We start from the raw sequence: 26,635 nt of genomic DNA on the forward strand, positions 1-26,635 counted from the left end.
ACTCGGTGGACACCGGACGCTCGCCCGTTCGCCTCAGACGGGGCTGCTCCGGTCCCAGGGACGTCCTGAGCGCGAAGGCCAGCGGTGCGGAATTCCTGCCCTACGTGTGGTCCTTTAGATCCGCCCCTTGTGACTTCTCGCCCGTCCCCACCCACTGGGCGCTGTTCCGCTCTCAGGAGATTCCGCCCCTTCCCCTTCTTGGCTCCTCCTTGGGCCCCGCCTACGAGCCGGCCCAGAGTCTTCGGCAAGGCCCCGCCCCCGAACGTTTAAAAGCGCCCGCGTGCGCGTCACTTTCACGCGACCACATCTTTGTCAGTGCACAAAATGGCGCCTTACAGCCTTCTGGTGACCCGGCTGCAGGTGAGCGCAGGCGGTGGTGGCAAGGTGGCAAGGCCGCGCTACGGGAGGGAAGGGCGGGCAGGAGGAATATACCCCAGGCGCAGCGGGGCAGGCAGGCGGGAGAGCAGGGGCTGGGCCAGCCGAGCCTGGCGCGGCGCCCGAGGGAGGTCAGAGAGGGCGTCCCCACCTCCGCCAGCGGGCCCAAGGTTTCAGGCCAGAACGAGCGGTGCCAAGCAGGGCTGCTCCTGAGGCCGGGGCGGCGGCCGGGGCGGCTCCACCTCCACTTCCCCCGCCTGCTGATCCTGTCAGCTTGAGCTACCCGCGGCCCCAAGGTGAGGACAAGGTGACTGGGCGGCAGCGGCGGCCTCGGCCCTCCCAAGGTCACTGGCCCAGCCGCCCTCCCCCGGAGATGGACTGGGAAACAAACCTTGAGGGCCATCGGCCGGCTTTAGCTCATTAGGCGCCTACTGTTTGCGCGGGCACGGCCCAGCGGGGTGGGGGTGTTCAATGGTGGGGATGTCACCTTGGCGAGGGCAGAAGCTGTGCCCAAGTTGGGGGACACGGACCCGGCTCCTCATAAGGGTCAGATGGGATTTGTCTTGGAGACTTTGAAGGCCCGTAGGTGCCTGACTTCAGTCTGTCAGTACAGTCTCTGCCCAGGGTGAGGACCTGCTCACTGCTCCCCCCCCCCCCCCCCCCCAGCCTGGCAGCCCTAGTGGGTGTTCAGGGACACTCTCCTTGGAAGTGCCCTGGTCTTCTCCAGAAAGAGGGGGCCTGGGAAAGGCTGGCCCTGTCATATGAGACAAGGTCAGGTCACTCAGCCTCTGCCCATTCACAGCCTGAGGGCCTGGGGCTCATTCCTGTGGCTCTGTCTCTCCGGGTCATTGTGGACCTCAGTTTCCTCAGCTGTAAAATGGGAGCATGTCTACCTCGAAATAAAGAGGAAAGTCCTCTGAGCCCAGACCCAGTTTGCCTGGGTGGCAGGGTAGCCATCATATAGGACCATAGATCAGCCTATGAATCTCCAAAGAAAAGAAACTCTTGGTTAAGTTTGGGTAGAAGGTGCTGGGGGGGAGGGGTCAAGAAAACTTCCTGCACCCCCATGAAGGAGCCAGGAATTCTGAGATGTGGGGCAGCAGGAATTGCCCTGCCTGCCCACCCAGTGAGGTTTTGGTTAAGGGGGCATGGGCTCACATTCGGTGAGAGCCTCGATCACCATTAACTCCAAAGCCTGTGGAAACCTATGGTGCTCATCATAGCCAGGTAGAAAATGGCGATGATGCCTCATTCCTCCTGGCCTTTGCAGTCAAGTCTGGACCAAGATGGAGGTGGACTGTGACCTGTCACCTTTACCTCCGGGCTGGGTTCTCAGCCTGTTCAATTGCAGGCACACCTTTGTGCCCCAAATTGTCAAGCAAGGCCCATCAGTAGCATTTGAAAGCCAGAACTACAGGAATCCCAGTAGAGAAATGGGGCTGTCAGGACAAGAGTGAAATCAAAGCCTTTGGTGGGGTCTAGCAGCCCAAGATGAAGAGACTGCCTCCCACACTTCCTAACTATATGAGCCTGGGAAAGTCACTTAACCCCAGTTAAGCCTTGTCCTTACTGCCCTTCTCCCTTAGAAATGCTATTTAGTATAATTCTAAGACTGAAGATAAGGCTAAAAAAAAGAGGGAGATAAGGTCTTACCTTATCTCAGTGAATTACTGTGTGGCCTGGGGCAAGGAAGTCACCTAGCCTTCTGCCTTTCTCCTTCTCCAAACTGGATGCTGCTATCAAGTATTCACTGGGCAAAGACCCCTAATGATACCCTTGGCAAAAATGAACTGCTTAGCAAGACTTTTGCCTTTCTTTGAACTGTGGAGCTGGTGATGCTGGTTGAATGTGGTAGCGGCACCCTGTCTCATCTTTGTACACATACAAGTAATAGGAAATACTTATTGACTGTCAGAAAGGGAAGTTTTGGTGGCCTTCCATGACTGTTTCTGGATCATCTTTTTTCCTGTCTTTCCATGTCATCACATAGGTTCCCCCACAGGCTGTGTTCCTGGAGCCCTGATGAACAAGGGATGCTAGTCCTGCTTTGGGGCAAGGGTGGGGATGCTGTCTGAGCAGAGGAGGGGAGGGGATGGGCGTGCCCACCATTGCTTTCCCAGCCAGCTTTGAGGCCTATTTAGTACTTATCTATGGACCTTCTTGGGGGCCGGACACCTGCCTCATTCTATCTTTGGGAAAGTGATGCCACCTCTTTGCCCTTCAGAGGGGGTTAGACTAGCTCTCTACGGAGTCTTATGGTGATGCTTGGTGATGTTGTTATTTGGGGTACTGATTTTACTCCTCAAAATACAATCCTATTGGCTGATGCATTGGAGGATAATACCTGCAGCTTAAGTAAGACTGTCTAGGGCCCAGAGCACCGAGTGGAGATGGGATCCGGTGGATGAGGCAGGCAGGGTCCCAGGAAGCCTTGCCTGTTTGAGGCTTTCTTTTTTCCAGATGTGACCAAGCCCTAGGAGGAGGTGGGTCCTAATGGTGACACATTAGCTAGGGCAACAAATCCCTTTGCTCACAACAGCTCTGAAGCAGGGAATACAAGCATGAACCCTTTTTTCAGGTGGGAATGCTGAAGCTCAGAATGATTAAGGATCTTGGCCAGAGCCACACAGCTAGAACCTGGTGTCCAGGATAGCTAGGTGGATAGAGCCAGCCCTGGAGATGGGAGGCCTCAGGCACTTCCTAGTTAGGTGACCCTGGGCAAATCATTTAACCTCACTGCCTAGCCCTTACCATTCTTCTGCTTTGGAACCAATACACAGTATTGAGATGGAAGATAAGGGTTAAAAAGAAAGAAAGAAATCCAGGTGGCCTGCTTGAACCAGATTCTCTTTCATTATGCAGTCATCTGGGCTAAAGCAGCCCACTTTGCCCATGAAGTCAGGGGAGACCATCTAGAGAATCCTAAAAGGAAGGAACCTCTTTCCTGCAGTGCCCTCAACATGTACTAGTCATCAAGATAGTTTCCAAAGGCCTCTAGGGATGGGGACCCCACTAGCCCCTTGAGGCAGTCAGTTTCATTTTTAGGCAACTTGAATCTTTAGGAAATTTTCCCTTCTGTTGCCTGTCCTAGGACCCAACTGAATAAAGCCAAGTCCTTTTCCTCATGCATCCAAAAGGTATTTGAAGATGGAGATGGCATGTCCCTGCAGATGGGTGTGTCATTGTTCAGGGCTCAAGAAGGATACCAAGGACTCGAGGGAGGAGCAGAAATAAATGCTTCTGCTCCAAGGGTGAGGCTTTTCTCCCTCTGAGTTCAAGGCTTCCATTGGCACTCTTAGGGCCAAACACTCATGGTAGGGAGAAGAGGTTGCCTGCTGAAGTCCTCTCAGCACAGAGTGGGTGGAGATGGAGGTAAGGGGACGGAGCTAGGCAGACCCAGTTATTGTCCAAAGGGCACCAAGCTGGAGCTCAGGATCCTTGTATTCCTGGCTTATCTCTGACACTGGTTCATGGTATAGCCTTGGGTTAGCCTGTTCCCTTTTGGCAGTGGTAGGCTCACAGGAATCGATTTATAATGCCCTCGTCCCTTAATAGAGCAGTGGTAGAGAAGACTGCATTCTTTCTGGTCGTCTTTCTTAGAAAACTTTCTGCCAGCCTGCCAATGCCTACTTAAGGAAGCGAGAAAAGATCCAGTTCCAAACTTGGTCAAGCGTGGTCAGGCAGACCGAGTTCTGGCACTGGCTCGGTACTTTGGAGGCTGTCCCCTGCAGGACTGAGGCCTCTGGACTCATGGCTGCCCATCGGGCTGAGTTCCCGAGTCTTTCAAAGCTGCTTGGGTTCTTTCTGCTTGGCTGTTACTGTGTGAGTGTCCTGCTGGCTCTGCTTACTTTTCTCTGGATCAGTTCATATAAGGCTTCCCATGTTCCTCTCCTATGGTCCTCTTCATCCCACTCATGTGTCAACTTGTTCTGTTATTCCCTGGCTGGTGGGGACTCTCAGGTTCTAGTTCCCCCCAAAAAGAACTGCTAGACACCCTTTGGTATTGGCTCTCCTCGGAGTACAGACCTACTAGGGTTGTTATCGAGGGTTAGAGGTAGAGTTCCACATTGCCTTCTAGAGTGGCCGGCTGATGTCCCTTCTAGCTTAGCTGAGGGGGGGTACTTTTTGCTCTACAATGGATTCTTGGCTTGGGAAGACTGCTTTTCTTTTTAGAATATCCATTTTTTTCTGGAGCTGTTCACCCCCCCCCACACAGGTCAGGCATCCCTTGCAGCAAGCACCAGCAAGCTGTAGCAGGGGTTACGCCTAGACCCCTTCACCCCCTGGGCCACAGGACCCACTTGAACAAGCCAAGCCAAGTGCCTGTGTTCTGGGCTGTGGGAGATTGGAATCTCCATGGAAGAAGTCTTCTGTCTAACAGAGTAAGGCACTGGGATAGCATTTAAGGTTTCAAAACCAAGAGCTGGTTGGGGTGGGGGTGTCAGAGAAGGAGGGAAATGCCCTTGCAGTGAGGTACTGTGTATAAGCCCCTTTGCTAGCGGCAGCAGCCTATTCAGATAGAAAGAATGATTACTAAATGACGTACTAGCACCCCCTTTTTTGACCTCCATCTTTTTTCCAAGTAAGAAAAGAAGTTCTGGGGGCAGCTGGGTAGCTCAGTGGATTGAGAGCCAGGCCTAGAGACGGGAGGTCCTGGGTACAAATTTGACCTCAGACACTTCCCAGCTGTGTGACCCTGGGCAAGTCACTTACCCCCCAGTGCCTAGCCCTTACCACTCTTCTGCCTTGGAGCCAATACACAGGGTTTAAAAAAAAAAGAAAAGAAAAGAGGTTCTAACCAGTCTTCTCTGCTTTATACTGAGAGCCCCGAGAGGACACAGGGAATGGGGAGGCCACTCTGCCTGGCACTGTGCCAGGCACTTGGGCAGTTTCAGTTTCAAGATAGAGGTTTTTATTGGCCCCTTTTCTGTTTCTAGAAATGTAGCCCCCCCAGAGTTTCTGCCAGTATCCCTCTATCCCACACAATGAATAGTATTAAAAAAGGGAAAATATGTCCATTGAGCAACACCTGTGGAACTCCCCACTGGGCCTGCCAAAGACTCTTTTCCTTTCTCTCTACAAACTGGAAGTTAGTGCTGGGGAAGTGAGAGCTGAGTGGCCTGTGCTGTGCCCTTCACTTTAACGTCACGGAATCAGTACCAGGCTGTCATCGTTAGGCCGGAACCGCCCGCAGGTCTTCCTGCCCACGTTCTCTCCCCACTCCCAAGCCATGAACACGGGCCACGCTTTCTCAGCACTCCCAGGGGCTCCTGCTGTTCACGAAGCCCCATTCAGACTCTCCTTGCTTGTCATTTATGGCTGCCTCCTCTGGAATACCCTCCTAACCCTTCTTCACGTTCTGCCTCCTCTGGGAAGCTTTCCCTGACTGACTCTTTGACCCAGCAGGCTTTTCTTGGCCTCCTTCTTGCCTCTAGTATACGTTATTCCCTCTGGTAGTTGGGGCTGGGCCAGGGGCGCTCAATGCTCCCCTTCCCTGTTGTCACATTCTGGAGGCTGAGGATCCCAGAGCTCCACCCACCCCAGGCCTTGGTCAGTGTGGCTCTACTTAGCTGCAGATTCCGTGTCTCAGACCGCCTCAGCTTCACTTCTCCTGGCTCATTCAAGCTGGGAGAGCTGGGACTTGGAGGCAGATGCAGGCCCAGCCGCAGCCTCTGCCTGTTGCTAAGTGACCGAGCCAAACAGCTCTGTGTCCCGCTAGGAGGAGATTAGCCAGCTCTCCACCCCAAGAGAAAAATCTCCCGCATTGCCTCCAATTGTGATGGGGGGAAGACATTGCCCATAAAAATGCTGGCGGGTGGGAAGTGAGGGCAGGGTTGGGTCTGACAAGGCCTCACCTCACACTTCCTTTTCCTGGGAGAGCCAAGCCAGGAAAGTCTGGGGGCCTGCTCTACTGGCTGACCCTGGCACCAAGGCCTTGTGCTGAACAGAACGCCCCATTGCCTTCGGAGGCCAGGCAGGAGGCAGCCTTGGGTAGAAAAGACGGGGCAGCTGCTGCCTCAGTGGCACTTCCTAGCTGAGTGGCCCTGGGCAAGTTAACCTTCTTCCTTACTGCTCTCCTGTTTTAGGACCACGAAGGGAAAAGAAGTAGGATTGCTGTCTCTTGTCATACGAGTTGTACATTTGCTGAAATGACGAATTCTCGATCTCCCTTGTATGGCGGGTCACTTTGTTTAGTCTCTAGGATCCTTTCTCAGAACCATGTTTTTATTTTTTATTTTTTGAAACCCTCACCTTCCGTCTTAGAATCGATACTGTGTAGTGGTTCCAAGACAGATGAATGGTAAGGGCTAGGCTTTGGGGGTTAAGTGACTTGCCCAGGGTCACACAGCTGGGAAGTGTCTGAGGTCAAATTTGTACCCAGGACCTCCCGTCTCTAGGTCTGGCTCTCCATCCACTGAGCCACTCAGCTGCCCCCAGAACCATGTTTTTAAAGGAATCAAATGAACAGCCTAGGATATCCTTACAAAGTGTGAGAATTAAAATTAATATACAATAACTCAAATATTATGTAAGATTTACTAAAATTAAAACTAGAGTTAAAAGGAGCTAACTAACTGAAGCTGTGATCTCGATAAAGAAAGTGGGGGGAGACCCAGAAAGTTATACAAATGTGAGCACGTGGTAGAGAGGAGAGGAATTCTGGGAAATACTGAAGGACTTCTGGGGGATGAAGTCCAAGGGTAGAAAATTTCCACTTATACAAAAGGAAACCAATTTTGTTGAAATCTTTTAAGTATTTTTAGGAAAAACCAAGTTCCAGCCCAGTTTTGAACTCCTGATTTAAAGAGTTACAAGGCATCTGACCTGACTGCCTTTAGCCAGTCGTGCCCTTGGGCGGGACCCTCCTGGCTCTGGGCTTTGGTTTTCTCATCTCTAATTGGATGGGGCTTAGGGAGGTGGCCAAGTTCCTTTAAGCCTGTGGTTCTGGGAGACCATTGTTTTGTGCCAGCTGGCTTTGGTCCAGTCTTTATTTCCTCCCTCCCCATGTGACGACTGCATGATCTTGGTGCCAATTCTGACCAGCATTCCTGAGATGATGGAGAAGACCCTTCTCCTATGCTTCTCTGTCAAAAAGAGGACTCGCTGTCCATTTGGCAGAAGATGGCGCCTTACTGTCTGCGAGAAGTCCAAGCCACACAATGTGGGCTTCTCGCAAGATCTGGAGATGCTCCAGCCTGCCCTCCTCCTAGGGTGAAGCGAGAAGCGAGTGGCCCCACAACTGGCATTGCTGTCATGCCCAGAGGGTTCACAGAGATGGAGAGAGAAGCCAAACACCTCACCCTCACCAGCACAGACGCACTCAGGGGCAGAGCCCGGCTTTTGAACCTGCAACTTGACAACGTGAGGCACCAAATTGGGGGCCAAGGTCAGAAATCTGGCTCTGCCCCAGGGACCTTCCCAGAGCTGGGGTCCTCATCTGTAAAAATAAGACCATCGTGACCTTTGATAACAATGTCCAGCTCTGCAGGCCAGTCCTGTGCTTCTTCATGAGTAATCCAAAATGGAGGCAAAACCACTGCTAGGCCTCAAGCCCCAAAAGGCCCATTTAGTCAAACATATCAGTAACAGCTCTGGGAAAGCCAAGAAGAAAACTAAGGGAGCACCCTCAGCTGGAGCGTGGCCAAACAAGAGGCGAGACCCGGGAGACCGCTGTGAAGGGAGCAGAATAAAGTGGTGGAACCTGAACAGTGGACACGAAGGAAAGAGCGATGACGTGGAGACACCATCAGTGGCCGTGCTGGGGCTCCACCGACAATGTTGTGATGCAGAAACTCTCCTGGTAAAAAACCACACCAGGGAGGGTTGGGGGGGCCCCAGGGCCCCGCATCTGTCACTAAGGATCCCAGGCCAAGGAAGGCTTCCTCTCTGGCCCTTCAAATGAGGCCTTATGGCCAGCGGTCATCAGGCACCCCGGGCATTGATGGCGTTGGGGTTGGCACTTCATGAATTTCTCCAAGTACGAGGAAGTCGTTGGTGGCTTTGCTCCAGGAACTAATGGGGAACGCTGTATCCTCCCATGTGTGAGGATGGCAACTGGGCCAGTAGGACATGTGCCTGGAGGGGCTTTCTTTGAAGTCTGATGAGGTCCCAGCTTCCTGGGTCTCCTGGCCCTTATAGCCCTTATCAGGAGGCTGCTGGCTTGGGTCAATCACTGGCCCTGTAGGCCAGAATCGAGCCCTATATATGCCTGGTCCTCTGGAAGTGTGCGCCCTGGCCTAGGCTGTTTTCCCAGCTGTGGATGGGCCCCTCCTGTGCCCATCCAAAGCTCTTCAGCTTGCCTTCAACCATGGCCTGACCTCCCTCTAATTTCCTGAGACATCAGAATGGCTCCTTTGCGCCCCTCCTCTTCCCGCTCCTGCAGCAGACGGCTGTGTAAATATGTTAGCACAAAGGTCTGGTGGCTTGTCCTTTAATAACGGATTTTGTAAGGAAACTCTGAAAGAGGGCAGGGTGGCTGTGGTTGGGGCCCCCCTGAAGCACCCAACACTGGGCTAGGCTCACAGTAGATGCTATAAAAAAGACAGGGGGCATCTGGGTGCCTCAGTGGTTAGAGCCAAGCCTGGAGCTGGGAGGGAGGTCCTAGGTTCAGGTCTAGCCTCAGACATTTCCTAGCTGGATGACCTTGGGAAAGTCACAGTCACTTGACCCCATTTACCTAGCTCTTACCTCTCTTCTGCCTGAGGATCAGCACTTCGTTTCAATTCTAAGACCGAAGGTAAAAGGGTAAAAAAAAAGAGAGGACGTGAGAGGTTTTAGTGCGGATTTTTTGTTTTCCCATCTCAGAATTTCCCCCAGAATTCCCCTTCCCCCTCCTGGCTAACTAATAACTTTTTTTTTAATGACAAAAGGCAGCATAGTGAGCAGTACTGGGAAGAAGCCAAAGACCGTATCCCGTGCTCACAGAGGGCTCAGCTGCCTTCTCTCTGGAGGAGGGAATTGGGAACTCTGCGTTAAAAAAAACAAATGGTGAAAATTGTTTTTAAGTGAAATGCTGTCTTTTAAAAGGAAGTCTCTGCTGTGTGCCACACCTGTGGCCCTTCCCCTCCTGCCAAGGCCAGGGACTGGGGGGGGCGGGGGGCGGCAGCTTCCCCAATCTCTTCTTTGTGGCAGTCCTTTCTGTTTGTCTCATCACCCCGCTTCTCTGGCTTGGCTGCCCCTCCTTGGCATCTACCCCCATCGGTCTTCTCCAGCCTGCCTCCATGGGGTTGGCCCGGCTGGGCCTAGAGGGTGGGACATTGCAGCTCACGTCACATTGTTTTTCTTTTTCTTTTTTTTTAACTCTTACCTTCTCTCAGAATCAATACTATGCATTGGTTCCAAGGCAGAAGAGTGCTAAGAGCTGAGCAGTTGGGGTTAAGTGACTTGCCCAGGGTCACACAGTCAAGAAGTGACGGAGGCCAGACTGGACTCCAGGATCTTTCATCTCTGCCCACTGAGCCACCTAGCTCCCCTTCATCATATTGCTTTTCAAGGAGTTCATTGATTTTACTGAATTTTTTTTCTCTTCCTCTTTAAGAAAGGGAAAAAAAATGTCTTATTTGACTAGCCTTCTGGGAAGAGAGATGGCTGCACAGGAAGGGTATCCTGACCCTGATTTCAATGTAAAACTAAAGGCATTGGTAAAACTGGTCTTGTTGATGAGTTTGGGTGGCACTTGAACCTGGCTGTTGGGCCTCTCTTGGTCTCCTGCTTCTTGGGAGGTCCAAGAGCAAGAGGCCCCTATGAAGTTGGTAGAAGCTCAGGCTGCTTCTGCCCTGCGCTCCCATTTTCCTGGCTCATCAGCAGGTGCTTTCCTCACCCGATGTTGCACACTAGAGCTGGGCCGGGCCCTGCCTTACAGCCCTCCCTACGTGACAATCCGTGATGGGGGTAAATGACTGACTCCACGGTTTATTGGCTTGAATTCGCACTCGGAAGTCTTGTTTTTGCTGGGCCCCCTGGCTGCCACGTGGCCCTAGTGTCCGTCCGGTAAGGAGGGCCCAGCAGGACTAGTGTGCGCAGGCCTTGGTGAGGGGATGGAGGGATCTAGAAGTGGTGGCGCTGCGGGGAGGGAGCAGGCACCAGCTTTTGGAATGTGAAGGGCTCTCTTGGAGAAAATGGGCTTGTCCTGTGGGCCGGAGAGGGAGAGGGAGCTGCGGGGCTTCCTAGGCTGTCTCGCACCCCTAGCGGGCCAGCTCCTGAGCCAGGGTCTGATCGTGAGACCGGAACCAAAATAAGGGATGCCGAGTCACTGCCCAGACATCCTGGCCACCACACAGCACGTGCCGCTGGGCCGAGGAGACAAGGTGGCGCAGGCTGAGGCGTCGGCGTCGGCGGCACCGTCTTGGGTTTCCTCCTTCCAAAGTTCGTGACTTTGTGATAATGTCTCATCTCTGGTGGGTGTTCCAAGGTCCAGCTGGGTAATTTGTGCCAGGATTCCTGGAGGTGGCGAGGACAGACATTCTTGCTGGGGCGTGGAATCAGCAGCTGAGAGCTGCCCCCCGCCCTCTGACGGAAGGAGGGGAGAGTCGCAGCACCTGAAGAGACTGGGCCTGGTGGCGCCTGAGGAAAAGAGGTGGACGGTGACCAGTTGGGTCAAGGGGCAGTGGGAAGACCAGGCTGCTGAGAGCTAGACATTTCTCCCCTGCCTGCCTTCAAAGGGCAAGATGCCAGGCACCCACAGGGCTCCAGCACTCTGGTCCCAGCTTGTCTTCTCTGAGAGCCCCCTAAGTCTCCTTCAGGTTTTTTATTCATTTTTTTGAACCCTCCCCTTCCGTCTGAAGTCAGTACTGTGTATTGGCTCCAAGGCAGAAGAGTGGTCAGGGCTAGGCCGTGGGGGTCAGGTGACTTGCCCAGGGTCACACCGCTGCGGTTTTTTTTCCTGTTAAAAACAATTGTTTGCATCTATGTAGTTATTTATGGTTACAAAGCACAGTATGTAGCATCATTTCTGCGGGATCTTCTGGCCCTTCCTACCTCCCACGGCTGTCATGAGGAGAGGAGAAGCTTTAGGGAAAATTCGCCAATCCTTGGAGGCTCTGGGAGTCCACTGGCACAGATCCTCCCAAGTGTGTGCAGGCCCTTCTCTGTCTCCAGTCTTCTTCTGTGGTGGCCAAAAAAAGATGCCAGTGGTGGGCAGCTGAGCCTCTCTTGCCCTCTTTATCCAGACTGACTCAGACACCGAGCACCCAGGGCCCCTCGGGGCCTTTCCAGGACCTGCCAGAGCTTATGCTAGGGAGCCCTGGGCTAGAATCCGAGGCCCTGCTGTGCCACTTACTGCCTGGGCTGGGCCCCTGGCGGAGGGAGTGAGGTATAGGGGACGAGCCAAAGGAACTAGAAGCCCCTCGCACCCCCCGCAAGTGCTGCAGGTATCCGGGCTGGTCGTGCAGGATTCTGGCCCCTGGCGTCAGGGATGGGAGCTAATAAGAAAGTCTTCTGAACATTATCCGTGTGGCTGGAACACACATTTTAAAAAAGGAACAAAGAAAGTAGCTGATTCAAAGAATGGTAGCATTTCTAGGGGTGGGACTGGAAATTGGTTGAAGATGCTATTCTTGGACAGTCGAGATTGGAATTTGTAGGAAAGCTGCCTGCTGCGTCCTTGCATCCTGGAGGAGCTCTGGGGATGTCTGGTCTCCAGCCAGCAGCTGGCTTTCAAGGCCCGCCCCTGCCCTCTGGCTCCAAAGGGCCCCGCTCTTCTGGATCTCTCTGTGAGCCTCTTCCCAAGGAAGCCAGGGCAGGAGAGCAGGAGGCTGCGATGAGGCAGTGCCTGGAGGTGGGAGACAGGGCCTGGCCTTGGAGCCTGAGGCTATCTTCACTGTGCAGAGGAGAAAGAAAGCGGACACTCAGAGAATGACTTGTGTTTGTAGCATCCCCGCACTGCCCAGGGAACAAGGGGGGAAACCTTGTAACCAAAGTCCGTTTCCTGGCACAAAGCAGATTCCAGCCTTGGCCCCGGGCCAAACCTGTGTCTGACAGTCCCCCTGAGCCCACGTCTTCTGTCAGGCGCGGGGCAGCCCCTCGGCTGTGTCTGGGCCCCAGAGGAACCCGCCACAGCCCAAGTCCTTTGTCAGAGCTTTGGGACAGACTCAAACTCGGCCTTGTGCCCTGTGAAAAGCTCTGTAAGGCAAAGCTCACGTCTTTCTTTCCCTCGGTCTACTTTGGTCATCTCCATTCGAAAGAGCAGGCCAGACTTAGGGTTAGAAATCGGCACGCACTTAGGGTTAGGGTTAGCGCCTTCTTCCCAACAGTCCCGTGAGGGAAGTTGCACCAGGAGCGTCTCTGTTTTACAGGTCAGGAAACGGAGGCTCCAAGAGGTGGCGAATTGGCCATGACTGCAGCCAGTACCTGGTGGTGGAGCCTGAAAATCATAGGACTGTGCCCAGGAATGGACTGCACAGTCCCGCCATTCGCTAGGGTCATGCAGGTAGCAGTGGAGAGCAGAGGGTAGGAAGGAGAGGATCAGGGAGGCCTTCGTGAAGGAGCTTTCCTTGGGGTTGGTCATTTGGATTGGGTGGTGGTGAAGAGTCGAGGCTTCTGGGGGCGGTGGGGTGGACCACACTCCCCAAGCATAGGGAAGAAGAGCGTGAGCAAAGTATCAGCAGATCGTTGGATTTGGCTGGAAACTTGCAGTATTTGTGGATTGAGTTTGTGTAGTAGTGCTGGCTGCTTGTGTGGTCACTCTGCTCTCCTGGGAGTTGCTGGCTTTGTATTTTATTCCTAGAAACCATCTATACTGGAGAAACAAAGTGGATGAAAATCTCTCTAACCCGGCTCATGACGGGCAACCTGTTGAACTGGTCCATCGATATTGCAGGCAGTCACAGCTTAGATGCAGAATGACCTAACTTGGACAGCTAGGTATGACGTTGGTACCTTTTAACATAAAGAACCCAAGGAATTCGATCCGTGCCCTGGGGGGGTCCTCTTTGAAGGATTTCTAGGAAAACTTGGGAAAGAATGGGATGGGAAGGTGTGGAGGGATTTTTTGGTTCATTCCCCTTTCTACTCTCCCCGCCTGGCCATAGGATGAGTCCTTTAAAGTAAAACATCCAAAGGGCAGCCAGGTGACTCAGTCAATGGAGGGCCAGGCCTGGAGATGGGAGGTCCTGGGTTCAAATGTGGCCTCAGACACTTCCTGGCTGGGTGACCCTGGGCGGAACAACTTAACCTCCATTGCCTAGTCCTTATGGCTCTTCTGTCTTTAAACCAATGCATAGTGTTGATTCTAAAGCAGAAGGTAAGAATTTTTACAAGAAAAGAAAGAAAGAATCCAAGAATATGCTGAGCAAATTTGTGACCCCCAAGTGATGGTTCTCGCATTAGAGTCAGCATTTGTGCTGGAATCTTGGCTCTGGTAATCCTCGGAATGTGTTCATGGATCTAGTGTAAAGGGCCCTGGGGGCACGGGTCCCAATCCCACGCTCCTTCTCTAGACCTTGCCTTCCTAGGTGTAAAATGAGGCTGTTAGCTTAGACTGGGCCTTCCTCAGAAGGCCCCTCATATCTCGAAGCCCCTCGACCCACCCAGGAGTGGCACGTGCGGGTAATGCAGGTCTCTGCACCAAGCAAAGGCCGTAAGAACTTGGAACGGGGCCTCCTCTTGTCCAGTCCCTGTGAGCCCGTTGGGCGCAGCCTGTGCCCTGCTTAGGTGGGCTGTGGGGAGGAGCCAGTGGGGCAGGCCTGGCTCCCCCAGGGAAGAGAACAGCAGGCTGTTGGGACGGTGCACTGTGAGGGGGGAGAACCTCAGGGCACCTCCCCCTCACTTGCCAGAGGACCTCTACGAGGGTGAGTGCTCCTCCCTTCTGGGCACAAGCCTCCTGCAGCCCTCCAGCTTCCATAGAAAGGTAGGTTTTATTAGCAGCTTGATTGCTCAGTGGGCCTGCAGTCTGGGAGACCCAGGGCTAGTCACTAACCCGTTTGCTAAATGGCCCACGCAAAGCCCTCCTTACAAGAAGATGAGCCCAGGAATACCACGACTAGGTCTGTACCCCAAAGAGATCAAAAAGGGGGCAAAGACTGGCGTGGAGCACTGTCGTGCTCTAAGGGATGAGGAACTGGAGGATTCCTTTGGAAAGAGCCGGGAAGACCTCCGTGACCTGAGGCGGAGTGGCAGGAGCAGAACTGGGAGCACATTGTGCACAGAGACAAGCGTGGCACGATCAGGTGTTTCAGACTTTGCTATTAATAACTGCGATGATCCAGGACGACTCCGAGGGACGCGGGACAAAGAGTGCTCTCCATCCACCTCCAGAGGAAGAACTGGTGCAGGTGGATGCAGATCAAGCAGCCGATAACCTTTCTAAAATAAAATACGGAAGAAAGAGTAGCTGGGTTAATGGTGCGAGGGCCTGGAGTCAGGAAGTCTTGAGTTCCAGTCCCGCCTCAGATGGCCCCGAACAAGTCACTCCGTTGTAAGATTGGGCTAACAGAACTGTTGTGTACACCTCCCGGTGCTGGCAGCTCCTCTTGTCTCCTGTCGGGGGTCCAGCCTGGTCTGGGGGTGATTATATCCTGGCTAGTGCAGGCCTCACTCGGGCTGCTGAGTGCTTTGGTATCTTCTATGGGTTTCTGCGTAATGGCCTCTGGGTTCAGAGGATGATAGGGCAGCAGCTTGGCTGGATTTGGAATTAGGAAGACACCTTCAAAATCACTCTGAGCCTTAGTTTTTTCATCTGTAAAATGGGGTGATTGCAAAGTGTTTCTAAGTTTCAGGAGAGAGAATGCATTTGCATGCTTTGGAAGATTTCTAGTACTCTGTAAACGCCTGGGCAATATGGTGCAATGGGTAGAGCCAGGCTGGCTTCTGGCCCGTCGCAGAGGTGGGATCCTGGGCAAACCTCTTAGCCCCATTGACTCCCTGGCCATTTCCTCACCCAGAGGACCCTCAAACCCGAGAGACAAGGTCCTTCTCCTTCTATAAGCATCACTTAACACCAGCATCGGCACCTTGCCTGGCTCTCCACGTTCCAGGGGAAGAGGCTCTGCGTGCCCATTCTGGTCCCTGCGGCCTAAGGAGCAAGAGCAGGCTTTTACTCCCAGGCCTTGAGTCATGCACCCACCGAGCCCTGGACCTGCCTGTCTTGGCCTGTTGATCCAGCCTTTAGGCTCACTCCCTCGGCCCCCGGGGACCTTTCTGTGGCATCCCGTGTTCCTCTTGGGTGTGTGGCCGAAGCCGCCTCTTACTTCCACACAGGCACGTGAGCTGACATCTCCACGTGACCATCAGAGGCTCAAGCTGGTGTCCGTCTGTCCAGGGTCAGAAGGACGGGACCCAGTTGGCTGTCCACTCTCACTGGTCCGCCCATCTCTCCACTCCTCAGATGCGGCCCTAATGCTGCCGTTGCTCTAGCCCCCAAGGGCTGACTGTCCGTATTCCTGAGCTGTGGTGGTGGTTTTTGAGTAGATGAGGAGCCTGGGGGTCAGAGGGGCCCTGACCAGTGCCAGGCTAGGCCCCGCTCCCTTCTAGCCAGGGGGACACCCGGGGTAAAGTCTCCTGTCTGCCCCTCCTGACACGTGGGTGGCAGCAGCAGGAGCTCAGGAGGTCCAGCCCGCCCAAGGCTGGGGCAGATCTGAGGGCCGCTGGCCCTATAACGCTGCTGTCGCGAGTGCGAGGGCCTGGCGCAGATGACTTCTCCTGATCAGTCCTAAAACTGCAGGAGGGCGTGTGTAGACAGTGTTTTCTCCAAACTCGTAGTGCCACGTGCCGGCCACCACTCAGCTCCGTCATCTCTCTCCTTACAGAAGGTGCTGGGCAATGGGGTCCGAAGGTACCACGTGGCTTCCATCCTGTGCCGGCCGGCCAAGGTGGCCATGAGCCACTTTGAGCCCCATGACTACATCCACTATGAGCTCCTGGAAAAGAACATTAACATCGTCCGGAAAAGGTAGGGAAGGAGCTTCTGGGCTGCTGGGAGGATCCCTTTGGAGCAAGCCGTCAAGAATCCAAGCCTGGAGGCCTCTCGGGTGCACTCCTTGTTGCCTTTTTTAGAAAAATCATATATTTCGATTAGGAACTTCGTCGGTGTCGTCAAAGCCGCTCTTTGGGTCTCTGGTTCCATCTTTGGGGCCAGAAGGCACGTTCCCCCTTCATTCCCCATACCTCGTTCTGCTCCCAGAGGACACTGGCACAGAGGGCATTCTCCTAGGCTTTCCCACCTGGCAGGGATGGAGACCCCCACCTCCCACTTCTCCACAGGTTGAACCGGCCACTAACCTTGTCCGAGAAGATCGTATATGGCCACCTGGATGATCCTATCAACCAGGAAATCGAGCGGGGCACAACGTACCTGCGACTGCGACCAGACCGCGTGGCGATGCAGGACGCCACGGCCCAGATGGCCATGTTGCAGTTTATCAGCAGCGGGCTGCCTAAGGTGGCCGTGCCATCCACCATCCACTGTGACCACTTGATCGAGGCCCAGCTCGGTGGCGATAAGGATCTGCGCCGAGCCAAGGTGCGGGGGTAGTCTGCAGCACAAGCGGGTCAGTTCAGTGAGGGCTTGGCCTTCCCCTAGCCAAGGGCTGGTTGGTCTAGAGCACTGTCCGATCTGGGGCCCTGAAAGGCCCAGCTCACACACAGGGAAGAAGGTCAGAAAGCCTCGGGCCCTTCTTTGGCTGGAAACCACAGTGTCTCATTTGGGAGGCCTTGCCCAGGATGGACGTGCCTGTCCACCCCCACTCCTGCTGAGGGGGAGACCCTACCTCTACCCAGCCATGACACCCACATCTATCCTTCCCTAAACTCTGGCTGCCTCTCCTTTGAGGCCCGTAGTGTCCCTCCTCTGCCCAACATTCCTTCTCCTCCAGTGTCTGTTGGGGTGTGGGCTAGACCCCCCTAGCCAGCTGATACCAGAAGCTCCTGTCCCCCAGACACACACACACTCTCGGTCTCTCTTCCTTCTGGGCCTTCTCTTTTCCTTAGTTCCAAGGGCAGGGGGACAAGTGGCACAACTGGCTTTTCCAGGGGTGCCTGGATGCCTCTCAGTGACATTGCCTACTTGGGCCTCAGTTTCCTTTCTTGGGAAATCAGGGGTTTAGCCTAGGTGTCTCTCATCCCTTGGGACCCAAGGTCAGACACCCCGAATCAGGTCTGCCCTGGACCAGGCTCAGAAATGACTCTGGAGCTGATGGTCAGGGAGTGATTGGGCCCACAGCTACCCCAGATTGAAATGTCATTGAGAGATGGTGAATAAACTGAAGACAAATGGAAGAAATTGCGGAGGACAGGACATTTCAAAATCTCAGTATATGGATTCATGGACCCCATTTCTGGTAGCAGTGACCCCCCCACCCCCGGCCTAGGGCAAGGTCTGCTGGGCTTCCCAGGGGTCTTCGGAGACCCTACATCTGAACTTCCTCTGGTAGAAGAGAAAACTGTGGTCTCGAGTTGCCCATTGGCTCTCTGGCCAGCTAGTGGCTCAGCTGCGACTGAGGGCCCCTAAATCTTGGCCCTACTCCTGCCACTGTGTGCCAGGTGGGCATACCTGCCATCTCCTGCATTCACCCAGTGCCCACAGGCAGGAACTCTTTTATCTGTCATCTGGAAAGGACCATAGTGGATGAAGAGAAGATGGACAGTTTGGCCAAGGCCACACGACCCATCCCTCTCCTCCTGAGGCTGCTAGACTCTCCCTTGCCCTCCCTCTGATTCCTGTTCCCTTCGCCCTGGGGGGCAGATGCCTCAGCGAGGAGGAGCATGGGGCCAGGCCTTCCCATCTTAGGGCAGCTCTCACTGTAAGGGAAAGCTTCATATTGGATGAAGCTAGAACCTCTCCACAACAAACTGCGCCCCTTAGTCCTGCTCCTCCCCTCAGCAGCCCAGCAGAGCAGGCGGAATTCTTTATGTGACCCCCTTGAGCTACTTGGGCAGCAGGGCGGCCCAGTGGATTGAGTGCCAGGCCCGAGTTAGGTAGATTCCTCTTCCAGAGGTCAAATCTGGCCTCAGACCCTTCCCCACTGTGTAACCTTGGGCAAGTCGCTCCACCCTGTTTGCCTTAGTTTCCTCATCTATAGAATGAGCTGGAGAAACAAATGGCAAGCCACTTCAGCTTTGCTGTGTGACCCTGGTCCAGTCACTTAGCCCTATTTGCTTCAGTTTCCTCATCTGTAAAATGAGTTGGAGAAGGAAACGGCAAACCATTCCAGTGTCTTTGCCAAGAAAACCCCAAATGAGGTTGTGAAGAGTCAGACACGACCCAACAACAGCTATTCCAGATCCTGGGACTCTGCGATCTCCTCCTCTCCCCTCCCTGACCCTATCCCCGGCCCGTCTTCTCATGTCCTTCCTCAGGCCTTGTGGAGTTTGGTCTCCAGGCCTGCCCCGTGCTGCCCTCATCTTCATTTTCTGATCCTTGTTCCGTGGATGAGGACGGGGCCCATTAGGTTCTCCCTCTATGGGATGGCTAGAAAGGCGCCCACAGCCGGCCTCAGGCGAGTGGTCCGTGCAGGATGATTGCCACCCCCACCGGACGCGGTGCAGCACGAGGGTTGGCTCTTGACCCCTTCCGTTCTGGCCTGATCCCTAGCTGGGGGCTCCTAGGAGCTCTCTGAAGGGCTCAGCCAGCTGGGGGAATAGGGGGGCTTTGGGGGCTGGGCTCCAAGCAAACGTGCCGACAGCTTTTCTTTCTCACTTGTGTCAATAGGACATTAACCAGGAGGTCTATAACTTCCTGGCAACGGCAGGTGCCAAGTATGGAGTGGGCTTCTGGAAACCAGGCTCCGGCATCATTCACCAGGTGAAGAGGGGGAGAGGGGCGTGGGAGGGGCCACTTTCCTGCCTGATTTCCCAGACTCCTTTTCTCCTCCACCTGCGTGCTCAGCGTCTCAGGTCCCGATCCTTAACACCCTTTCCAGATCATCCTTGAGAACTACTCCTACCCAGGGGTCCTGCTGATCGGAACAGATTCCCACACCCCAAACGGGGGCGGCCTAGGAGGCATCTGCATTGGTGTTGGCGGAGCTGATGCGGTGGATGTCATGGCAGGCATCCCCTGGGAGCTGAAGTGCCCCAAGGTGAGTCAGGAGGGAGGCTCGGGCCTTTGGATGGTGGCAGCTGGCAGGTGTCCAGAGAGACAGGATTCCTTCCCCCTCTGGGCTTCCTGGGGGCTTCCCAGCTGTCCCAGCCTAGTTCCTCAAGGTCTTTCTGCCCTCCGTCATGCCCTTGCCTTCTTGGTTCCTACTCAGGTGATTGGTGTGAAGCTGACAGGCTCCCTGTCTGGCTGGTCCTCCCCCAAAGACGTGATTCTGAAGGTAGCGGGCATCCTTACCGTGAAGGGTGGCACTGGAGCCATTGTCGAGTACCATGGGCCCGGCGTGGACTCCATCTCCTGCACAGGTGAGAGGCGTCCTTGGTGCTGGGCTGGGCAGAGATGGATGGAGCCGTGGTCCCTGGCCTGGCAGCCGAGGATCAGAGTCGGGTCTCCCCGTCATGTAGTAGAGCCTCGTAAAGGACTCCTAGAGGAGCTGTGGGTCAGGCGTGGGCCAGAGAGGGGGGATGGGGAAGGGCCGGCTCTTGAGCCCCCGGGGGCCTAGCCAGCCAGCCAAGGACATGGCCCAGTGGAGAGAGCATACCACTCCGTACTCGGCCCCACCATAACATCTTTCTGCCTCCAGGCATGGCGACTATCTGTAATATGGGTGCAGAAATAGGGGCCACCACCTCCGTGTTCCCCTACAACCACAGGATGAAGAAATACCTGAGCAAAACTGGCCGGACTGGTAAGGAGAGGAGGAGGGAGGAGGAGATGCTTCTCGCTCTTCCTGTGGAAGAGGCACCTGAACCTCTCAATTCCTCAAGGCTGGGGCCTGCTGTAGCAGTAAGGCCTGCGGGTGGCATTCCCATCCTCTGCCCGGGCTACGTGGAAAGAGAAACAGAATGCTGGAGCTGGGAGGGCCTGAGGGCTGGGGAAGTGCTGAAGAACAGGGAACAGTCTGCCTGCACTCTGATGTTGCCAAGACAGGGTTTGGACAGAATTGCGCATCCTCTGGCCAGTGCCGTCCTCATTTTCTCCTGGTCAGAAATGAGAGTTCTGTCTGGACAGCGGGGTGGGTAGGAACGCCTGGAGCTGCCAGGCCATCCCCTCCTCTGGGAAGCCCTTCCACCACTGACCACGTAGCCATCCCAATTCTATTTCCTGTTGCCAGTGTCAGTTCCTTCCTTCCAATCGCGCGCACTCTGGCTGTTTCCTCAGTGGATTGGGACAGGGTTGTTGACGGGGCTCCCTGACTCTTTTCAGACATTGCTAAACTGGCTGAAGAATTCAAGGACCACTTGGTGCCTGACCCCGGCTGCCACTATGACCAAGTGATTGAAATTAACCTCAATGAGGTAAAGGGCGACTGTGAACCCGGGCCTGGCGGGGGCGGGAAGCGGAGGGGCCGCCGAGCGTGCGGCAGCCCAGTGCCTTTCTCGCCTGGGACAGCTGTTGTGCCGAGTGTCGGGCCTGGGGTCTGAGCTTGCCCCAGGACTGCTTCTTGAGCCAGACCTTTGGTGTGGTCTCATTTGCTGTGTAAACCTTATGGAGGTAGCCGGCTTCGGCGGCAGTGTGGGTGAGCAGCCTCTGGCCGGATGGCCCGAGGTCGCAGTGGTTGAACGGCAGGCCTCCCCCCAAGCTTGGCTTTTGTGAGCTCTGCGGGGGAGCCTGTCCTTGTGTGCCCCTGGGCCTCTGCCTGGGCCTGAGTCGGTCAGGACTGGGCCTGCCCCGGGCAGCCCTGGGAGGCGCTGCAAGATGGGTCACCGGAGCACAGCAGGGCCCTCCTGTCAGTGAGATTGCCCTTGGGGTCTAGATCAGGCAGCTCAGGGCCTGCTCTCCCGGGCCAGGATATTGGAGAAAGGCTGAGGCCAGGAGTCTAAGCCAGGGTTCCAGCTCCAGGTCTGCTTGTTAGTCCATGGCAGGGTGACCTTGCCCCCATCTAGGCCCCGCCTCGGGCTGGCACCATCACTTATAGGGAGCAAACAAACATGTTGAACCCCCTGCCTGTGCTCCCTCTGTTCTGGCTCCAGAGCTGCGGTTCTCCACCAGCTAGTTACATTCTGAACCGTGACGGTAGCAAAATCACAGCTTTGAAGTAAGTTTTTGGTTTGGGGTCACCGCAACATGAGGAACTGTATTGCGGGGTCCCGGCATTAGAAGGCTTGAGAACCGCTGCTCTAGTGGAGAGAGACTCAGGTTAAGTCCAGCCTGACTGCCCACTTCCTATGCCTGGGAGCACTGTCCCTGTGTGCCTCAGTTTCCCCCAGCTCCAGCAGGATGCATTTCCAGGAAGCTTCTGGGATTTTTCCTTGATACCAGTTGCCCGGAATAGTCGGTAACTTGCCTCCTTCCCCCTCCACTCCCTGGCTCTCAAACCGAAACCAGTGCTCTCCCTTCTACAGCTGAAACCGCACATCAATGGGCCCTTCACCCCGGACCTGGCTCACCCCGTGGCTGATATAGGCGCTGTGGCAGAAAAGAAAGGCTGGCCCCTGGACATCCGAGTGGGTAAGCTTGCACCCTGGGCACTCAGTCTGTCAGGGGCTTTGGAGCCGGCCCTTAGACCCCACTTGGGTGGCTAGAGGCAGTTTCCAAGGTGGGGGCGGTGGCAGCAGCAGGTCCCCCAGGCCAGCCTGGCACAGGGCAGGCTAGGCAGGAGGCCAGGGGAGTAGAAGAGGCCTTTGCCCAAGGAGCGAATATTAGGGCTGGCACCCAAGCCCAGCAGAGACCTGGCATGGAGGAAGGATGGGTATTTGCATGTACAACCATCATGCCAGGCGCCTGGAGCTGTCGATGTCACTGTGGCCACAGAGCTCAGCCTGGAGCATGGCCCGCCATCTTGCCCATGCATAGAGATTCCCCACAGTAGCGAATGGCACCTCCGGCGAGAGCCATGGTTAGGTCAGCTCCCTCCCTGGGGCCGGGCTCCTTGGCCAGACTTGATTTGCCAAGGCAGAGTTTGGGCCCTCCTCATCCACCAGCTCTGGTGACCCTCTGTCAGTGCCCCGGCTCAGCCTCCCAGCCCCACAGGAGTGTGTGTAGCCACCTCGGGCTCTCTTGACGTGCCTTCCCATGATCCTCCAGGACTGATCGGCAGCTGCACCAACTCCAGCTATGAGGACATGGGGCGCTCAGCAGCCGTGGCCAAGCAGGCCCTCACCCATGGGCTGAAGTGCAAGTCCCAGTTTACCATCACCCCTGGCTCCGAGCAGATTCGGGCCACCATCGAGAGGGATGGCTACGTGAGTATCTCCTCCCCAGTTGCCATGGAGACACGGGTGGGCCTCTGCCCAGCCATGCCTCCCCACCGGTCCCACCGCCAGCCCAGAGCCCAGCCAGCCTGGGCTGACCCCCTCCCTTCCCTCCTTCCCACAGGCACAGATCCTGCGTGATGTGGGAGGCATCGTCTTGGCCAATGCCTGTGGCCCTTGCATCGGCCAATGGGACAGGTAGGGAGGGCAGCCCAGGAGTGACTGAATGACTCAACCGCTACTCCCAGCACCCCCTGAGCCAGAGCCCAGCATTGACAGCCCTGCTGGAGCTGGCCCAGAGTGGGGAGGCCTGAGGGGGGTCAGGGAGCTAGGAGTGACCCCCACCTGCTGCCCTCTGCTTCCCCTGTAGGAAGGACATTAAGAAGGGGGAGAAGAATACGATTGTTACCTCCTACAACCGGAACTTCACAGGCCGCAACGATGCCAACCCTGAAACCCATGCCTTCGTCACCTCCCCAGAGGCAAGCTTCCCTTGGCGATGGGCCTGGCGGGGTTGGGGAGGGGAAGGTTCATGTGACCCGATCGTGGCCGTGGCATCTGTGACCTCCCCAGGCCTGTCTGTGGAGGCCATGATGGGCACGTGGCCCTGGGCGCACCCCCAAGTGCACTTGGGCACCTCCACTCTCTTCCTAGGGGTCCTAGGGCTGATGGCCATGGCTGCAGGGTTGGGCTCGGCCTCTGTGGTCTCTGCCTCAGCCCAGGCATTGCTTTTGTCATAAGATACTTGGGAAGGCAGTGAGGTGACTCTTGGAGGAAGCCAGGCCCAGAGGCCTTCCTGCTGGGTGACCCTGAGCAAGTCCCTTAACACCCATCGTCCAGGCCTTACTGCTCCTCTGCCTCGGAGCCAATGCTCGAGTCTAGGATGGAAGGGAAGGGCTAAGAGAGAGCGAGAGGGGGCAGCTGGGTGGCTCCGGGGATTGAGAGTCAGAGCCAGAGACAGGAGGTCCTGGGTTCCAGTCTGGCCTCAGACACTCCCCAGCTGGCCCAACCCTGGGCAAGTCACTTGACCGACCATGGCCTAGTCCTGACCACTCTTCTGCCTTAGAACCAATACCCAGGATTGATTCCTAGACGGAATGTCAGGGGGGGGAGGGGGACGGGGGGTCACCTCTAAGCTTTTCTCCGTCTCAGATTGTTACCGCCTTGGCCATCGCCGGCACCCTCAAATTCAACCCAGAGACAGACTTTCTGACGGGCAAAGACGGCAAAAAGTTCAAGCTTGAGGCCCCTGATGCTGATGAGCTTCCCAGAGCGGTAAGTGTCCGCACGTCCTCCCCCAGTGGGGAGGCCCACAGGGCCAGGGCCAGAGGCTGGGCCCCAGACAAGCCAGTGGGGGCCCCGCTTCCGGGCCTGACCTTGGTCTGGGCCTCGGCCCTCCTGTAGGAGTTTGACCCCGGGCAGGACACCTACCAGCACCCCCCAAAAGACGGCAGCAGCCAGCGTGTGGACGTGAGCCCCACCAGCCAGCGGCTGCAGCTATTGGAGCCCTTTGACAAGTGGGACGGCAGAGACTTGGAGGACCTCCAGATCCTCATCAAGGTGGGCAGGCGCAGCGTCCTTCCTCTCTGCTGGCTGCCGGCTATCCCTTGTCCCTCCCTAGCCTCCAGAGAGCCCACCTCCTGGGTCCATCATCATGGCCACACTCAGATTCAGCTGCTCCAGGGAACAGCCTGAGAGCTCAAGCCCTGGGGGAGGACTTGGCGGTTGTGGTGCCCCCCTGCAGCCCCACATCATCCTCCAGCTCTCCTGAGCTTGGCCTTGGGCCTTTCTGCTTGGAACAAAAGCTAAGGGCCCCCTCCCTCCCCCCCCCCCCCCCGGGAGTGCCCCTCCCCCCAAGCCAACCTCTGCTTCTCCACCCCTCCCTAGGTCAAGGGGAAGTGCACCACTGACCACATCTCCGCTGCCGGTCCCTGGCTCAAGTTCCGCGGCCACCTGGACAACATCTCCAACAACCTGCTGATCGGCGCCATCAACATCGAGAATGGCAAAGCCAACTCGGTCCGCAATGCTGTGACCCAGGAGTTTGGGCCGGTCCCGGACACTGCTCGCTATTACAAGGTAGGCCGGCCACAGAGGACCACGGGGACCGGATGGGGGGGGGAGGGGGAGGCAGCATCTTTGGCTTTGCCTCTCCAAGGGCTCACAAGGACAGGAGGGAGGGGTCACAAAGCCACATTAGAGGAGGGATTTAGAAAAGAAGATCCGGGCCCAGTCAGAGAGGGCACCAGGGGTTTGCCAGGTGCTTCCTAGGCCTCCTTGCCACAACTGGAAGCCAGAACCCGCAGACTCGGCTCCCATATCCTGTCTTCGCCAACTGTGTGGCCCTAGTTGTTTGGTCACCTGGTGTGGAGCTGGCTGCCCGAGTGCCCCTAAGAGCAGAGCGGGAAGGGTTGGGGTGGAAGGAGCTCCGGGCTCATGGGGTTAGAAGCCAGTTCTTTTGGCAGGAGCTGCAAGCAATTGGCATGGGGGGAAGAGGGGAGCAGCCTGGAGGGTGCAGCTTTCGGGTGCGGGGCCCAGCGCATACAGGCCCTGGCACATTGTGAGTAGGAGCCAGAGGAAGAGAAGCTCTGGCTTGGGAATAGAATATGAGGGTCCCGAGTTTGGGTTCTCTTCCCACCAGTGTGACAGTGGACTGATCATTTCCTCTCAGATTCCCAGGCGGAAGTCTAAGATTCGGAATCTGGGGCCAAAATCCTGTGCCAGCTCAAAGTGGCCGGGAGGTCCCACCTCTGGGGCTTGTGTTTGCCCCAATTCTCCCTGAGCCCCCAAGGGCCTTCCCCTGTCATGCCACCTCATCTGGCTCTGCTGACCTGGGCGGGGGGGGGGGGGGGGGGCACCTGGAAGGGGAGGAAAACTGTTCTTTCCCCTCGGCTTGGCCCATCCAGGTAGCCTCTTTGGGCAGATGGGTAAACTGAGGCAGAGGGAAGCAAGGATCATGTGCCAGGGTCACAAAGCCAGGTTGTGAGCCTAGGAGCCGGCAACTCTGAGTCCCACACGAAAGTCTGGCCGCTCTCTGGTGCTGACAGCCCATCTCTCCTAGTCCCCAGTGCCCCAGCCTCCTGGCACCAGAAGAGCTGGCTCCCCGGGACTCTCGGGCTTGGAAGCATTCAGGCCCCTCACAGCCCACACTTGCTCCCTGCACAGAAAAACGGAATCAAGTGGGTGGTGATCGGAGACGAAAACTACGGGGAGGGCTCCAGCCGGGAGCACGCAGCCCTGGAACCCCGGCACCTGGGAGGCCGAGCCATCATCACCAAGAGCTTCGCTCGGATCCACGGTAAGCCGCTGCCTGCCCTGCCCCAACGGGCCCCCTCCATGGCCAGGCCTCTGGGTCGTGGCGTGGGAAGAGTCCCCAAGCTCCTGTTCCTTCAGATCCAGCCATAGGGGTAGCCTTGGGGGCATCTGTGCCCCGGCTGCACCACTGGGGCCCTTCCTTCTCTGACCTCCAGAAACCAACTTGAAGAAGCAAGGCCTGCTGCCCCTGACATTCGCTGACCCTGCAGACTACAACAAGATCCACCCTGTGGACAAACTGACCATCCAGGGCCTGAAGGAATTTGCTCCTGGCAAGGTAAGGGGGGAACGGGGTCCCCCGGCCAGCCCGGGGGGAGGGGGGCTCCCCTGCCCTGGGCCAGAGAAGTGAGGCCTGGTATCCCCCGTTCCCCTGCAGCCCCTCAAGTGCATCATCAAACACCCCAACGGCAACCAGGAAAGCATCCTGCTGAACCACACCTTCAACGAGACGCAGATCGAGTGGTTCCGTGCAGGGAGCGCCCTGAACCGGATGAAGGAGCTGCAGAAGTGAGGCTTCCCCGGCCAGCCCTCTGCGCCCCAGCCCATCCCTGCCTTCCCCCCACACTCCTGCCCCCGTGCCTGTTTTTACACAAGACTCCATCCGAAGACGTGCTTCCCTCCCGACTGTCTCGCCAACGGCTTTGAGGATTTTAAAAGAAAGTAATAAGATTCCAGTCGGCGACTGCTTCTTCGGCCACTGTGTGTCTCTGCCCCCTGCGCC

The 26,635-nt window shown here is 56.1% G+C and overlaps 1 protein-coding gene across 2 annotated transcripts; it reads left to right on the forward strand.

Moving 5' to 3' along the window:
• Positions 1–222: 222 nt before the first annotated feature.
• ACO2 (aconitase 2) lies at positions 223–26,588 on the forward strand. 2 transcript variants are annotated; one of them, XM_007506066.3, is made up of 19 exons: positions 225–360; positions 12,669–13,236; positions 16,119–16,261; positions 16,573–16,831; positions 19,019–19,111; positions 19,230–19,388; positions 19,560–19,710; positions 19,989–20,093; positions 20,612–20,703; positions 21,751–21,856; positions 22,433–22,590; positions 22,724–22,797; positions 22,970–23,081; positions 23,752–23,874; positions 24,004–24,159; positions 24,487–24,678; positions 25,765–25,897; positions 26,070–26,191; positions 26,291–26,588. In XM_007506066.3, exons 3-19 carry the CDS (start codon positions 16,188–16,190, stop codon positions 26,423–26,425), a joined length of 2,244 nt encoding a protein of 747 aa, XP_007506128.1. In that variant the 5' UTR covers positions 225–360; positions 12,669–13,236; positions 16,119–16,187; the 3' UTR covers positions 26,426–26,588. The 2 variants fall into 2 exon arrangements, with proteins under 2 accessions (XP_007506127.1, XP_007506128.1); XM_007506065.3 differs by lacking the exon at positions 12,669–13,236 and having other exon boundaries at positions 223–360.
• The last annotated feature ends 47 nt before the right edge of the window (positions 26,589–26,635 follow it).

This window comes from Monodelphis domestica, chromosome 5, assembly GCF_027887165.1.
Source record: "Monodelphis domestica isolate mMonDom1 chromosome 5, mMonDom1.pri, whole genome shotgun sequence".
NCBI lineage: Eukaryota > Metazoa > Chordata > Mammalia > Didelphimorphia > Didelphidae > Monodelphis > Monodelphis domestica.